This window comes from Macrosteles quadrilineatus, unplaced genomic scaffold (assembly GCF_028750875.1).
Source record: "Macrosteles quadrilineatus isolate MER2022 unplaced genomic scaffold, UCM_ALF_1.0 Scaffold_15__1_contigs__length_3749704, whole genome shotgun sequence".
Classification (NCBI taxonomy): domain Eukaryota; kingdom Metazoa; phylum Arthropoda; class Insecta; order Hemiptera; family Cicadellidae; genus Macrosteles; species Macrosteles quadrilineatus.
The window spans coordinates 3,117,348-3,134,227 of NW_026542608.1; the positions used below are offsets into that span (position 1 = coordinate 3,117,348).

The following is a 16,880-nucleotide window of genomic DNA, read 5'->3' on the forward strand; positions in this document are numbered from 1 at the left end:
GGTGAACAACCAACATAAAATTATTTTTCATATGGTTTTTCTATGATTAAAAATCAATAGCTCCAGTATTGTTCATGTTTTTTATATGTTTTAGAAACAATAAATTATATGCTTCAATTTGAGCTATTGATCGTTTAAATCAGTTAAGCTCAAGATACTGTATAACTCAATCAAAAATGGTAAATTTTATTATTTCTCGGATATTATATTTGTTTTAACGCTGCAGAGCAGCATGGGTCATCTAGTTTTAAATAAATAAATAAATTAACATGGGTCTTATGGGTTGCCATGTTGGTGACGAAATAATAACAAAATAAGTTATAAACAGAAAATAAAAACAAATTAAGAAAATTCCAATCACATGATTTATTTAGAGCGTGGATTAAAAATGGAGAAGTTTGCAAAATACATACTTTTGGTCAAGTTTTCGACCACGGGGTGAGCTCTTATATCATTACTATAATAACAGGGTAAAAATTCCAAATTCTAGCAACACTCTACGGTATTTATTTTTTAACTTTTCAGTTTATGCATGTTTTATTGGCAGTATTTTTTGAAAACAATACTAAAATACAACAATAATAGAGTTAAGTATTGTATATGTTAACACAGCTCGTGACATCAGAGAGCTACAAAAAATAGTCACACACAATTTTAAGTACCTAATATCTTAGTTGCATTCAAAAAGGTTCAAATCTCTTAATACCAATTATCATGATGATTTTCTTAGTCTACAAATATTCCTTAATGAACTGTGTACCGGTCCTATGATGTAAGTCAGATGTTGTACAATGTCTATTGTCAACTGTTTCAATCACATTTTTTTCTAAAATAGTGTCTGAGGGTAATAATGGTGTAATTACAAACTGAGTTTCTGGCTGGTTTATTGAGCTAGCCAGGCCGGCCGTTGGGTCTTGCCCTTGGCTCGGTAGCGCAGAGTAGTCATTGGTATCCCATGATGTCTGGCACATGCCCTTATACTCTGGAATCTCCCTGTCTTCAGGTCCAGAAGAGCTTGCTCTAAAACGCTTGGTGAGTAGCGTTTGTACAGTGGAGGGTCATGGAGGCTCATTTTACTATAATCATTTCGTTGATTGTTGACATCTAAAATAACAAAGACAAAATAAGATGTAAATAAAAAATTAACTTTTAGCGAATTTCCCTATAGGGAAGTAGCTATTACCGTAGGTGGCACGGTAAGACCTAGGCCTGGGACCGATTTACTTTTTCATTTTGATGTCCCCAGAGGCCAAAAATACCATTTGTTCGAATTTTTATATATATATATATATATATATATATAGATTTATATATACAGGGTGACAAAAAAGTCTGGAAACGGCTTGATATCTTTTTAACTCAATTAGTTTGAAAATTCAAACTTTTCACATCAACTTATATGTATGATAACTACTTTTTGCAAGCATTACCATTTTTTGAACTCTACCAGGGGACGACCCATGAGGAGTAGGTACATAATCTTGAATGTGTAAGCATAGGTTGATATGTACATCATTTTAAAGGTCTGGTCAAGTGGAGTTCATTGCCGGAAACCGCGTCAAAAAAGGTTCATCCGTTACAAAATGGCGGCTGTCCGGAATATACCTGCAGAGGCCTTAGTATTGGTAAATACTCATATTCAACATTAGCCGGGAAATCTGAAACACGGTTAAATTTGTTTTGAAGATTTTATAATATTAGTCTATGAGCTAGTTGACTTTAAAATACAGTTTCAGCTCTCAAGCTAATGTTTAATACGAGTATTTACCAATACTAAGGCCTGTGCGGGTATTTTCCACAAGAACTTTGGACAGCCGCCATTTCGTAACGGATGAACCTTTTTTGACGCGGTTTCCGGCAATGAACTCCACTTGACCAGACCCTTAAAATGATGTGCATAACAACCTATGCTTACATTAAAGATTATGTACCTACTCCTCGTGGGTCGTCCCCTGGTAGAGGTAAAAAAATTATAATGCTTGGAAAAAGTATTTTCATGTAAGTTGATGTGAAAGGTTAGAATATTCTAACGGTTTTATTTAAAAAGATATTTAACCGTTTCCAGACTTTTTTGTCACCCTGTATATATATATATATACGTCCGTGAACGCGATAACTTGAGTAATTTTTGTCAGATTTTGATGAAATTTGGTTTAAAAGTGTAAGGTGGGATAAACTTGAATGAGTTCGCGAACCAGCATGATCGGACCATGGGAACGGGGTTTTACAGGGGGTTTTATGAGGTAAAAAATGGTTTTTCTCATTTTTGACCCTCAAAACACAAAATTTCCCAATTTCTCTCTAGACCTTATTAAAGAGCTTAAAAAAACAAATAATTTAGTATATCAAAGTGTTTTTGTACGATTATTGGTAGCGGAGAAAATTTAAAAAAATGTAAATTTAAAATTCCCTTGTTATTCTTATGGAGAAAATTGTAAAATGTTGTCGTTTGCTTGTTTATGGATATATTTTGATAAAACTTGGCAAATTTATTTATTGTTTACTAAGCTATTAATATTTTACTAAAAAAACCCCACTTTAACAGTTTCCTTGTAGCAGCAAACCTAGGTACTCGTTAAACCTTATCCTATATATTAAAACGAAACAGGGTTTTTTTATTTCACGATTCTGAATCAACCACTTGACGGATTTTTATGATTTTTGTGTTGAAAGAAAGATAATTTTGAGAACTAGGGAATGTCGAAGCCATAATTTTAGTTTAGGGTTTCAGTTTTTTAGAAATTAAGTTTTAATTTTCAAAAAGTCTAGCAGCCGACGGACGAGTTAAAGTCGTTTTAGTGGTGGTTTAACTAACAGCTGGTTTCTAACTGTCATTGAAATGTTTATGTTACAAGTTGTTTGTATACAAAAATATTGATCGTCAGAGTTTGCTTAAACACTATTTTACTTTTAAAATGCAGTTTATTTTCTACCGTAAAAGATCTATATTATGTTATCAGGAGATTGTGTAATTTTGAACTAAACATTTTAAACGTATAATCAAGTTTTTTCATAAATACAATCCGTCTAGCCTAAGTGTAAGTGCTTAATCCTTTAAGATATAAGTGGTTTACTGTTGATACATCTTTTTCTAGAAGTTTGAATATAAGTATGACTGCATACAGTACACATTTTATTCGTAATGAAAATGTCAACCGGTGTAGTAGGTCTCCAGAAAACTGACCAGTAAGCTGCAGGGTGTCAGTAGAAACCAAAATCGATTCATACCATATCATAACTATCCCAGTAGTACTGTATGATTCAGAAATTTAAAAAAGTGGTACATTCCAAAAGTAGACCAAAAGGCTTGAATCTCGGATGGGCTGGGCAGGCTTTGCATGGCGGAGAGAAGATACTTCAACTTTTAAAAGTGTATTCCAAGGAGTACTACAAGGTAGACGACCACTTGGAAGACCAAGTAATGAAAGACATCTTCAGACTGGTATCTTACTGTCTTCCTGTCATCCAGAAATGGCAGGGGATAGAAGAGAACGGGAGGCAGGATCATTTTAGAGGTTTTAGTGGCCAAGGTGGTAAAATAAGGTACGGTAAGTGATAGTAGGCCTATGCAGTGGAAGGTGGTATGTAGCTACTGTACTCAAAGCCAGTGTGTGTGAATCGGCCACCAAGTTGTAAACTAGCTGTTCTGAATCATATTCAGTTTTAATTGACTACTCGATTCCCGTACGTAGGACGGGCTAACATCTCGTTTTATTTAAATAGATTCAATTGAAAATCAATTCCGACAAATGGAAATTCGCTTAGTCGGCAGGTTTGCTGCGGCGAGGGTATTTAAATTAACGGTCTCAAAGAACTTGTTTCCATACTATTAACAAAATCTTCTGTGTTAAATGCTTACAGTTTGGGGGTAAAATAGCTCTTTTTCCAAAGGAGCTAAAGAATAAACTGGAGTCGAGGACATCACGGTTACAATTTATTAGATTACAAATTCGTCCATTGGTTTTACCAAAGAAATCAAAGTCAAAGTCCTTTATTCTGCCAGATTAACACAAATTTTGCATTGGTCAAGTCTAGCTAATAAAATTACATTTATTTATTTTGAAATTAAATAAACTAGGTTTTGGCCCATCTTATGTACGGGAACCAATTGGTAGCCTAAATTAAAACTGAATATAATTCAGAACAGCTAGTTTACGTGCAGAAGAAACATTCTTGCAGTTTTGACAATGAATACAAACCCTTTAATAAGTTTTTTATTAATTGGTCATAATAGATGAAAATCTTGTAAACAAATATCACGTGAACAACATATAAATCATCATATAATTTTACAATAAAACGTAATTGTGTTGATTTGAATAGCCTTGAAGTAAGATTGGCGGTTGATTCACACACACTGGTTACTGGTTTGAAACACAGTAGCTACGCTACCTTCCATTGCATATTATCAGTTTACATAGAACCTTATTTTACCTCAGTGGCCACTGAAACTTTAAGAGGATGATGGCTTCCCGTTTTCTTCCATCCCTTGCCTCTTATAATTTTGATCCCAGTCTGTAGAAGTCTTTCATTGCTAGGTCCTCCAAAGTGGCCGTCTTACTTGTGGTACTCCTTGGAATACATTTGATTTAAGTATATGTATCTCCTCTCCTCCACGCATAGACTGTCCATCCGAGCCTTTTACTTCTGGAAAGCACCCATGATATACCTGGGTGTTTAAACTTTTTTAGCTCTCTGTTCTTTCGTATCTCAACCACCGCTATCTTGAAATGGCCTGTATATTTTCTCTGCACTCTATTCTCAAACCCAGCAATAAGGTTTTTTGGTTCTTTGTTCAGGGCCCAAGTTTCTGAACCATACAGTAGGCCTACTACTGGGATAATATGGTATGGTATGAATCAAATTTGGTTTCTACTGACACACTGCAGCTCATTGGATAGTTTTCTAGAGACCTACCACTCCAAAAAATTTACATTTGCTTTACCAAAGCAAAAATATGGTATGCCGACATAGTTCTGACATTATCAAATAAACCGTCCATACCTATCCTTTAAATAAATGTCACTACAGTAATTGCTCAAATAAATATTTAAACAAAGAAAAGTATAAACAATGACAGATATAATATATATATACAATCTTGGTCTTCGGGGTTCGACCGCGTCCTCAGTGCAATCAACTCACTGACCTACAACACAGCCACATAGCGCTACATAGCCAAGATGTTGAGTCAGGATGTAGGAAAAACTTCAACACACATCAAGGATTCCCGGCATTTTATAAACATAATACAATCCATCAAACTTGAACCTACCGACATTTTAGTCAGTTTTGACGTAGTTTCTCTGTTCACAAAAATTCCCCTGGATGATACTGTTAAAATAATACAAGAACTGTTACCAGAAGATTTGGCTAAAATTGTAGAGTTGTGTCTTCGCTCCACATATTTTTATTTCGATGGGAGATTTTATGAACAAATAGATGGAACACCTATGGGATCACCACTATCACCAGTTGTAGCCAACCTGTTTATGGAAAACTTTGAAAATAAAGCCCTGGATACCATAGATCTAAAACCAAAGGTCTTCTTACGTTTTGTGGACGACACTTTTGTGATTTGGCCTCACGGAAAACACACCTTGGACAAATTTCTCCAACATTTAAATTCTATTAACCCAAAAATTCAGTTTACAATGGAAGTAGAAGACAACAGGAAGTTACCATTTCTAGACGTTTTAGTAATTAGGAAGCCAGACGGTAGCCTAGGCCATTCCGTACATAGGAAGAAAACTCACACAGATCTTTACCTTCATGCTGAATTGCATCATCACCCGTTACAGAAGACTACAGTTCTTAACACTTTGGCAAATCGAGCGTTCAACATTTCGGATTCAGAGAACAAAAAATCAGAGAATCTTCATTTACTGAAAGTTCTTCTATACGTAATTGTTATGTTTTTAGGTTTTCTTTAATAAAAACACAGTTAAACATTTTAAGTTTAGATTTATTAACATCAAAACCACTTGGACATTACTAGATAGAGAGTCACATTTTTACATCAGTCATTGAGGTTATCCGGAAGTGAGAAGCCTAGCATATTACACAGGCTGTGTAGCCAACCTTACAAATATAAATCACCAACAACCTTATCAGGAAGGTGTGTGTATATATAACAGTAATGGCTACAAGAAACAAGATATTAAGAAAGCTATAAATAGACAGGGAAAATCAAGAAAATCTACAGAACAGCAAGGAAAGAAGGATTATGCCATTTTACCTTACATCAAAGGCACGACAGAAAGAATGAGCAGGGTTTTGAAAAAACACAACATAAAAACAGTATTTAAACCTCCAACAAAAATAAAACAATTTTTACGTCCCACCAAAGAAAAATTTCCACTACAAGTTTCTGGAGTATATCATATAAAATGTAGCTGCGGCAGATGTTATGTAGGTGAAACTGGCAGATTGGTCTTGACTAGATTAAAAGAACATATAAGATGCACAAAACTTCTGGATGTAGAACATTCGGCAATTGCTGACCATTCCTTCCAAACTAAACATGCAATACAGTTTGATAATGTAAAAGTTTTGGCACATTCCGATAAGTATTTTGAAAGAAAGATTCTAGAAGCTATAGAAATTAGGAAACATGCTGACAATTTCAACAAAGATAACGGAATAGATTTAAGTAATACATGGAATCCGATTTTAAGTAAACTAAAAATACAGAGCAAAACGGATATTCAACATTCCCCGCACGCCAGAGAAAGCAGAGAGTGTTCTAGAAGCGGCCGGAGTCCAGTGGAGCTAGAACGGAGTGGAAAGTTCCAGAACACCACCACCATCAAGAGGGTAATAATAACCTACGAACCCGGCCCACCTGTGCCAGTTGAGTTCTGTACTACGGTGATAGTGCTCGCTCACCCTGAAGATGGCTGACTGTTATGTGGCCGAAACGTCGGTAGTTTCTGTACATAGTGTACATAGCCTAAGGACGCGGGGTCGTACCCCGAAGACCAAGATTATATATATATAAGTGACGACCGTGGAAACCTATCCATGAAGACAGATATAGGGCCTAATAGTTTATTTTGAAATTGATGTTTTGTTAAAATAATATTCATTTAGAAAAAGAACTTGTCACCTGGTAGAAGAAATTTAAAAAAGTAAACCCGCTAGAGACCTAGTGACATAATTTTTCTATGTTTATTATCCATTCCGTTATCTGTTCTAATATCCGTGATAATTACCCACCCTCATTGAATCAATGTACAATTTCCCATTATTCATTTATTCAAACTATAAGATATTTAGATGAAATAAAAGTGATATTTTGGATAGATCAGCACACCCAAACGTAACCACACATGAACAGTGAACACAGGCCAAACAATGTTTTAAATTTTACAAAAGGATAGTACCGGTAATACTACTTGCAGTAACTTAGGGGAGCCTACCAGTAGACCGACAAGATACTTGGTCGTCTGGCCACTAGACCGTCTTTTTTAAACAAACAGATAAATACTGAAAACCAGTACGTCAACAAGTTATTTCGTTACCGACAAAACCACTTGCTCGTCTTTTAAGTGGGGGTAGGGGACAGAGGGGGAGGAGCTAATCGGGATTACCCAGGAGTTTGAGGCGCTTCTCATGGTCAAACCACGTCGCTCGAGGCTAGAAGCCAGTATTGCCAACCGAAAGTACTAGCTCCGTCGAGCAGTACACACGCGGCATGTTTGTTTATGCAATCCGCCGTCCGAAGTTTGTCGTACTGTAGTTATTGGCGCGCTATTGTAAGTTTCTATGGCAACCGTCCCATGACCTTGTCCTCGGTCTCGCACATTCCTCTGCCATTGTGTTATTTAACTGCATCGGAAGTTGAGACTCGCTTATTTCCATTGACTATTGAGTCAAATAACAATTTTATTCGGGGTTTTTGATAGTTTGTTTGGATAAACCTACGTACCGTATATTGTAGACTTAAATTTGTAGTGTGGTAATATGGTACCGGTGTATAATTATGGGTATCATGGAGGTAAATTTACCTTGTGTATATCAACAAAGTTTAATATCTGAAATTAATCCGAACAATTCATAGTAGCCAACAGGCACAAAGTAGTATATTATGCAAGGTGTAAATTTCAAACATGTGTAACAGTAAAGTAAGAAATATTCGCCCATGGTTGTTTAGGGTACTGCAACAGTAGTTCATTAGGATTGTCTATTTAAGTCTATTTAAGAAAGTTGTTATTAGGTGTATAAGTCGTTCATCAAGCGTCATGAGAAAGAAAATTGTTTATAGAAGTGAAAAAAATACACTTAATCAGAAGGTTGTGTATATAAAATATCTAGAAATAAAATTAGAGTTTTGTCTGTACATTGTTCAGAATTATGTATATTTCGGTTATGTTTGCATTTATACTTTAAAAAAGCTTTTAACGTGTTATCTCACTTTCTCTCTGTCTGTTTGTCATGACCCAGAAGGCATTTTACATAGTCTTTGCATGTAAAAATGAACAAGAGGTCTTCTCCTGAAATACGAATACGAAATACGATAGGGATTCAAATAGCTTCTTTTTGTATTCACTGCATTGGCGAGAGTGTATTTAGCCATTAAAATATGCATCGCTACACTTGAAATAACCTGACTGATGACGTTTAAAACCCAATTTTGTGTGATTTTTGTCAAGTTTTCTCCCTATGTCTACCACACACGTCTTTATCAAATACTAATCATCTGTTTGTAGAATACGACATCTATGAAATAACGAACATCTGTTTGGATGGATTATTTTATCTAGCTGTCACTGATATATTTACATTAAATGATGTTTACAAATACTGCAAACCATTTCCGATCACGTTCTGTAAAAAAATCCAAAACCAAGTGAGATTAAAAACGTTTCGCCTTACATAACGGATTTAATTAATTGCAAATGCAATCATTTTTAGGTACAAGCACATCACTATTAACTTAATTATCGTTGTTGTTCTATCTTATTTCTTACAGTCTTGTTACATTTAATTTATGTCATACCGTACTGTACAAGTTTTGCGTTTTCTGTCTGGATTCTGAAATGTTAGTTCATGCTACGAAAATTTTAACACATATGAGTGAACATTTTTTATCAAACCGTCATGAAATATTTACGCTTTACATTGTTTACGTTGCGATACTTAATTTACCTGTACTTTCATTAAGTTAAAGCATATTACATGTCATGATTAAATTCTGTACTTTTGTGTATACTGTGTATCTCTTTTGTGAACGCATTAGAGTGCATATTATTAGTGGATCACGAAAAACACAAGAACACCTTTGTTAATAAAAATATCAAACGGAATAAAGTTTGCAATGGTGAACTAATTTATCCAGTGTGTGAAGTAGCTTTCAATTTTATCAATTATTTTTTTAAGATCTTCATACAAAATTTCCCAATATTATCTATTTCACATTTGATGCATTAAATAGACTTGAATTGAATCAACTCGTAGTATCCAGGCCCGTTTTTGACCCTGTTAGCGCCCTAGGCACAACTAATAGTAGCGCCCCTTTGCAAAGGGTGTCCACCGACCGGCAATCATGCGGGAATTTTATGAACCGGGAATTATGTGTGAATTTTGTATTTCTACCTGGAGTTTTCAATTTACCGTGATCGCGCATGACAACAGTTTCCGTGATCGCGGGAGACGATAATATGTCTACACTCGGCCGCGAGATATTCAGAATATTGCCACGATCACGGAAGACGATGATAATGTCCACACGACCGCGCAAAACAGCAAGAATTTTACCGCGATCGCGGAAGACGATGATGATCTCCACACAACTGCGGAACATGATTAACATTTTGCTGCAATCGCGGGAGATGATTACCATGTATACACAACCGCGGGAGACGGTTACGATGTCTACAGGACCGCGGGACATACAATAATGATTTACACGGCCGCGAGGGACGATCGGAATTATGCCACGATCGCGCAAGACAATGATAATGTCCACATGACCGCGGGAAAAAATCAGAATTTTGCCTCATTCACGGAAGACGATAATCTCCATATGTCCACAGGGGATGATTACAATTTTTCCACAATCGCAGGAGAAGATTACGATGTCTACAGGACCGCGGGAGATACAATAATGATTTCTACACGGCCACTAGGGATGATCAGAATATTGCCGCGATCACGGAAGACGATGATAATGGATGATAATGATCGCGGGAAAAGTTCAGTACTTTGCCTAATTTGCGGAAGAGAATGATGATCTCCACAAGACCGAGGGAGATGATAACCATTTTGTCACAATCGTGGGAGGCGATTAATTTGTTCACACGACCGCGGGGGACGATATAATGATGTTTTCACGTCCGCGAGGGGTGGTCAGAATTTGACCGCGATCTCGCAAGACGAAGATAATGTCCTTACGACCGCGGAAAAGATCAGAATTTTGCCTCATTCACGGTAGACGATGATAATCTCCTCACGACCGCGGTATATGCTCATATATTGCTTCGATAATGGAAGACGATAAATATGTCTAAACGACCTGACCGCTGAAAATAGTAAGAATCTCGCCGCAAACGCGGTAGACGATTACGATGTCTACACGGCCGCGAGGGATTATCAGAAGTTTGCCACAATCGCATGCAAACAACCACCAATTTTTTTTATTTTCAAAATTTTTGGCGCCCCCCAAAAAAGCCAATTGCCTTGCGCCCTAGGCACGTGCCTACCGTGCCTATTCGGTAAATCGGCCCTGGTATCTCATATTAGCAAATTTCCCTATAGGAAATAAACTATACTAGTTATTGTAGGTGGCACAGTAAAACCTTGACCCGGGAGCGATACGCTCATAAATAAAGACCTTATTTATTTTGTCATTTATAGTTTATACGTCATAGATAATGGGAAGGTAGATGGAAAATAAAACCGCATGACTGGTAAAAAGATAGCATAGGCTGAATATTTTTCATTTAATTATGTAACAAGTATCCTATAACAGTAATTAAAAGGATTTGAAAAAGACTGAATAAGTTATACATTACATACAAATCATCATTCAGTACGAGCAAAAAACCTTTTCAAATAGACCTACACTTTGATTTGTAATTTAAACATCATCTCAAAGATAAGTTTAAAATTAAAAAAAATAATCAACCTTACAACACATTATAAGCCAACAAAGTAACTTTAGTAAGTTTAGAGGTTAACTGTAAGAAAGGACCATGAGGTCCTAAGTTCGCCTCAATAAAGAAGGATTTTCATTTCATTTCATTTCAAAGTAACATGAAACTTGAATGTGATGGACATAATATAGCCATAAATGATCACAACAGATAACACATTAAAAAAATAACTAAATCATTTTGAATAATAGTTCATTGAGTAAATATAAAAAATCAACATTTTAGAAAATAATGAATAATGAATATCCATTAAAGAAATAAAATTTCAACAATCAAAATAATTAAAAAAGTCTTCATATTAAATTTATTAACTGTTGTAGATAGTCGATGATGTTAAGTTGTACATTAGTTGTTTGCCATTGGTGAATTATCATATAACAGCGTAAATTGAATGTCTAACTTAAGTCTGATTATAAAGAAGATACAAAATTAATTGTGAACATGGATTGAAAATAGGCCACTTCAATTCATATTAGTAAACTTGTCGAGCTAGGTAGTTAACTCTGTTGATATAGGAGGCTAGATGCACACTCTTCAAAATTCAAAAAGGGTATTTGTGACGGCTCAAACGCCGCCAGCCCCCAATTTTGGCCACTGGCATTAACTTCACTTTTTACAAAAATCAGGAATAATACAGTATACTCAAATAACTGATTAGCAACCTATATCAAAGTATTAGGAAATACAGGTTTCCTATGGATTCATTTTAGTAACGTTACAACATTCATCAGACAAAATTATATTATAAATCGTAACTCAGTTGAGAGGTGTATATGTGATCAGAGCTCGCAACCGTGACACATGCGCAACGCATGCGGTTGGTATCACTGCTGCGCAATGTTCAGAGTTTTTGATAGAGCGCAGCACTGAACGGTTAACATTCTTTTTTCTCCTCTACTTCCGCCTTGCCGGGTGGAGCCCATGCAACACTCTCAGTCGTTCTCCATCATGTGTCGTGAATAACTGACCGTAACCCTAGTGCGTCTCTCTCTCTCTCTCTCTCCCTTCGCGTTCACGATGACCTTCTGGTATTATTATTATTATAACTATTAAAATGGATGTAAAAGTATCTAAATTGTAACAGTAACAGTATAGTGTAGTATAAAGTGTAATCCTTAAAAGTGTAATTGGCATCTAAATTTCTTTTGCTTAATAAACCATCGTTTTTCTGTAATCTTTTCAAACCTCGTTATTTACTCCAACACTTCCCACTGGGTGCCTTGATGAACAACGAGAGCTCGAGCTACATATGTTAGTTGTACAATTTATCTAATAACTATCTTACAATTTAAGATTACATTTTAAAATGATGCTATTTTGTTTTAATATTACACATATCCAGCCACGAAGCTATGTGTTCGTTAGTATGTGCCTTGAACGAGCCAAGAACCTTTTTCAAGCACGCTTTGTCAAGTTTGAGCGAATGTGACTGCGCACGCTTCTTAAATGTGCAAGCCCCCCCCCAACCCCCTCAGTTTCACACTTCAACCCCCACCATCCCCACATGGCGCTTCATCCCTTAAAGGTGTGCATACCCATTGATTAGGTATTGTAAAGCTATATGTGGACTGATACCAAATAACCATTCTTTAAAATTATATGTAACAATACGATACAATTGATTATACGCAATAATTGTAGACAACAGAAGTAAAATAATAAACGCTTGATGCGGCAAAATACTTGTTTATCAATACAAATGTACACATTTAAATCACACTTACATAGGTTATTTACTCAAAGAATATAGGGAATTATTATGAAAGGAATTAACCAGGAAAGTAAATATAGCCTACCAACCAGTTGGGAAATTATAGCAAATATACGTTAACCAATGGACAAACCAAGACGTTTGACTTTTTCCATTGTAAATGTACATAAATCTGCAGGGTAGGCCTGCAATGTTTTATTCACGTACTTATACAAGGATACAATACAGAGTAAATTGTTTCCTTGTACTAAAGTAATTGTACTAATTGTACTAAAAGTAAATTGTTTCATGATAATTTTAAGGATAGTAGGAAGCAATGACGAGTAATAAACAGTATTATAAAAGGTCAAGGTTCAAAACATTCTGTGATATATTGCTTAAGAAAGAGGGTTCTTTTATTAGCAGTGATAGAGATGTAGCCAATATTTTTAATGAATATTTCATTCAAGTTCCTGAAACAGTTGCTGCCTCATGTCAAGATCCCTCTCCTCAGTATCAGTTAGTCTATTCCCAATTTTTTAAGACAGTGAATAGCTTAAATTCTATTTTTTTTTAACCCCATCACTGAGCATGAAGTTGCAAAATTAACTAGTTCTCTTTCCCCGCACAAAAGTACAGGTGATGAGTTCCTTTCTGCAGCTATTATTGAAATATATGTGACGAGATCACTCCAGTTTTAACAGAATTGTTCAATTTAAATATTGCTAGTGGTTGTTTCTCTGACATCTTAAAAATTGCCACAGTAGTTCCCATATTTAAGAAAGGAGATAAGTGTAACGAAGAGAACTACCGTCCAATATCACTGCTTCCTATGCTTTCAAAATTACTAGAAAAATTAGTTAAAAATAGACTCACTGGATTTTTAGATAACAATAGACTTTTTTCACCAAATCAGTTTGGATTTAGAGAAGGCCTTAGTACAGAGTTAGCACTTCAACACTTTTTTACAAACATTTACGGAAACTTAAATAGCACAACTCATAATAAAACAGCTGGTTTGTTCTTAGATATTAGTAAGGCATTTGATACTATCGATCATGTTTTGCTCTTGAACAAACTAGAATCAGCAGGGATAAGAGGTGTACCACTTTCATGGTTTAGGTCATATCTTTCTGGGAGGAGGCAGCTGGTTAAAATTAAGAAGAGCAAAAGTAGTATCCAAAGTATTAACTTGGGTGTTCCCCAAGGATCAGTCCTTGGTCCTATTTTATTTTTAATTTTTGACAACGACTTGTGCAGTGGTCTTTTGAATGGATGCCTAACAGCCTTTGCTGATGATACAGCATTGTCATATTGTGCAAGCACTTTAGATGAGCTTCATGACATAATGCAGGATGATCTACATAAAATATTACTTTGGTTCAGTTGCAACAAACTCTTTGTCTAAATGTTCCTAAAACAATCTTTATTAATTTTTCTTTATCTCAGTCAAACGTTTTTAACGCACCTTTAATTTTCCATAAAACAGATTGTAATAAAACTAGTTGCTTATGTGATTCTATAAAACAATGTAATGTTACCAAATATCTAGGTGTACTTTTGGATGAAAATCTATCATGTAAGATGCACGTAAATAATTTAAAGAATTTATAACGTTACTCACTTAGATCTTTTTTCCACCTCAAATACTGCTGTCCTCTTCCCATCTTAAAACAGGTTTACCACTCTTTAATCAATTCTAAGCTTGAATATGGAATTTCTTTGTATGGAGGTGCCTATGTGTCGAATTTAAAATCTTTAATAACTTTACAGAAGAAATTTGTCAGATTAATATGTAATGTAAATTTTTATTCTCATTCTCTACCTTTATTTGTAAGTCATAATATCCTTCCCTTCAGATATTTATATATTTTTAAAGTATTTACTATATTTTTCAAATTAAGTGGTAATGCAGGACCAAAAGTTGATAACATTCACAATTATTCAACTAGACAAACTGCACATAACATTCTACGTTTACCCATACCAAACTGTACCCTGTTTAAGAAGGGTTTTATTTATTTATCAATTGAAATTTTTAATGTCATTCCTGTTTCTGTAAAGCAGATTAGGTCATTTAGTGTTTTTAAGAAATCTTTGAAAAAGTGGCTATTAACCAAGTCATATGATGAAATATAACAGTTGTATTCTTAATAATATTAGTAAGTCATGTAGGCCAGTAAAAATAGGTTTTTGCCAGGAAATAATTCTTGGAAAGCTGGAAATCGTTTTAATCCTTTTTTTTATGTAAAAGTAAAAGGATTTGAAGTTTGTCCCATTTTTCCAGGTGAGCTTCTGACCTGGGACCACAAAAACCTTGAAATGTAGGGTTGTTTTTTAGTTTTTACTAAAACGTCAAAGAACCCTCCAGCCTACAGAAAAACACATAATAAAGGAATCGTAGAGTATAAAATTACGCATCCATTGAGTATCTGGTGATAATATCAAACCAATATTAAGTTATTTGTAGTAATTTAAATAAAGTTATTGAGCGGAGCGAGCGAAGCTCTTATACGTCGACTCTTATGCATTTCGTAATACGCAAACTCCTCCTAGACGGCTGAATCAATCGTTTTCAAATTTTGCATAGTGATAAAGACCATATCGGAGAGTGCCAACATCTAAATGGCGTTAAAAAAATCTCTCAGGAATCCGCCCCACTGGGTCTCAAAGTTTCAATGTAATCCTTATGGAAGCAGTATTTGACACATAAACAAAAACATATGATCAGCTGTTGACTTTTGAATGCAGTAGATAAAGAAATAGCTGATAGCATTAATCCACAGATATTAGAACAGAAACGGTATGGATCATCATAAATATAAACAAATGACGTCACTAGCCTGAGGTCCGTGACGTAGGAAGTGGTGAAGGAAGTAGTAAAGGCGAGTTGTCTGGAGTATGGGATCTGTTTATGACCGTTGGATTAAGGTATTTGCAATCCTATGATGCTATGGAAATGGAGGAAAACAGGTCCGTGACGTAGGAAGTGGTGAAGGAAGTAGTAAAGGCAAGCACTCCGGACTGTGGGAACTGTTTATGACAATTAGATTAAGTTATCTTCAATCTTAAAATGCTATGGAAAGGGAGGGAAACAGGTAAAGGCGAGTTGTCCGGAGTGTGGGAACTGTTTATGACGATTAGATTAAGTTATCTGCAATCCTAAAATGCTACGGAAAGGGAGGGAAACAGGTCCGTGACGTAGGAAGTGGTGAAGAAAGTAGTCAAGGTGAGCTGTCCGGGGTTGTGGGAACTGTTTATGACGATTAGATTAAGGTATCTACAATCTTAAAATTCTATGGAAAGATAGGGAAACAGGTCCGCTACGTAAGAAGAGGTGAAGGAAGTAGTAAGGTGAGCAGTGTGGAGTGTGGGAACTGGAAACCGTTTGTAGCAGTTAGATTAATGTACCTGTAATGCTAAAATGCTATGAGAAGGGATGGAAACATGTCCACGACATAGAAAATGGTGAAAGAAGTAGTAAAGGTTAGCAGTGTGGAGTGTGGTCAATGTTTGTGGCAATTAGATTAACGTATCTAAAATACTAAAATGCTATGGAAAGTGATGAAAACAGGTACACGATGTAGGAAATGGCTTAGAAAATAGTAAAGTATGAGCATAGTGTGGGAACCGTCTGTGGCAGTTAGATTAATGTATCTTCAATCCTACAATGCTATGAGAAGGCATTGAAAGAGGCCCCTCGACGTAGGAAGTGGTGAAAGAAGTAGTAAAGGCTGGCAGTGCAGAGTGGGGGAACCGTTTGGGCAGATAGATAAATGTATCTAATACTTAAATGTTATGAGAAGGGAAGGAAATGGTCTATGACATTGGAAATGGCGAATGAAGTAGTAAGGCTTGCAGTGCAGAGTGTGGGAACTGTCTTTGACAATTACATTAATGTATCTGCAATCCTTAAAGACTATGGGAAGAGGGGAAAACAGGTCTAGACGTGTAGGGGGTGGTGAAGGAAGTAGTAAAGGTGAGATGTGTTGAGTGTGGGAATGAATTAATTAATCCACAATTCTAAAATGCTA

General features: G+C 35.7%; 1 protein-coding gene across 2 annotated transcripts in view; it reads right to left on the reverse strand.

Moving 5' to 3' along the window:
- Window positions 1-501: 501 nt before the first annotated feature.
- LOC129005074 (protein abrupt-like) overlaps window positions 502-16,880 on the reverse strand; it is an 87,253-nt gene continuing 70,874 nt past the window's right edge. For both annotated transcript variants that reach the window (XM_054433866.1, XM_054433865.1), the window contains one exon: window positions 502-1,104. In XM_054433866.1, coding sequence (XP_054289841.1) covers window positions 884-1,104 — 221 coding nt within the window. In that variant the 3' untranslated portion in view covers window positions 502-883. The remainder of the gene's footprint in view (window positions 1,105-16,880) is intronic.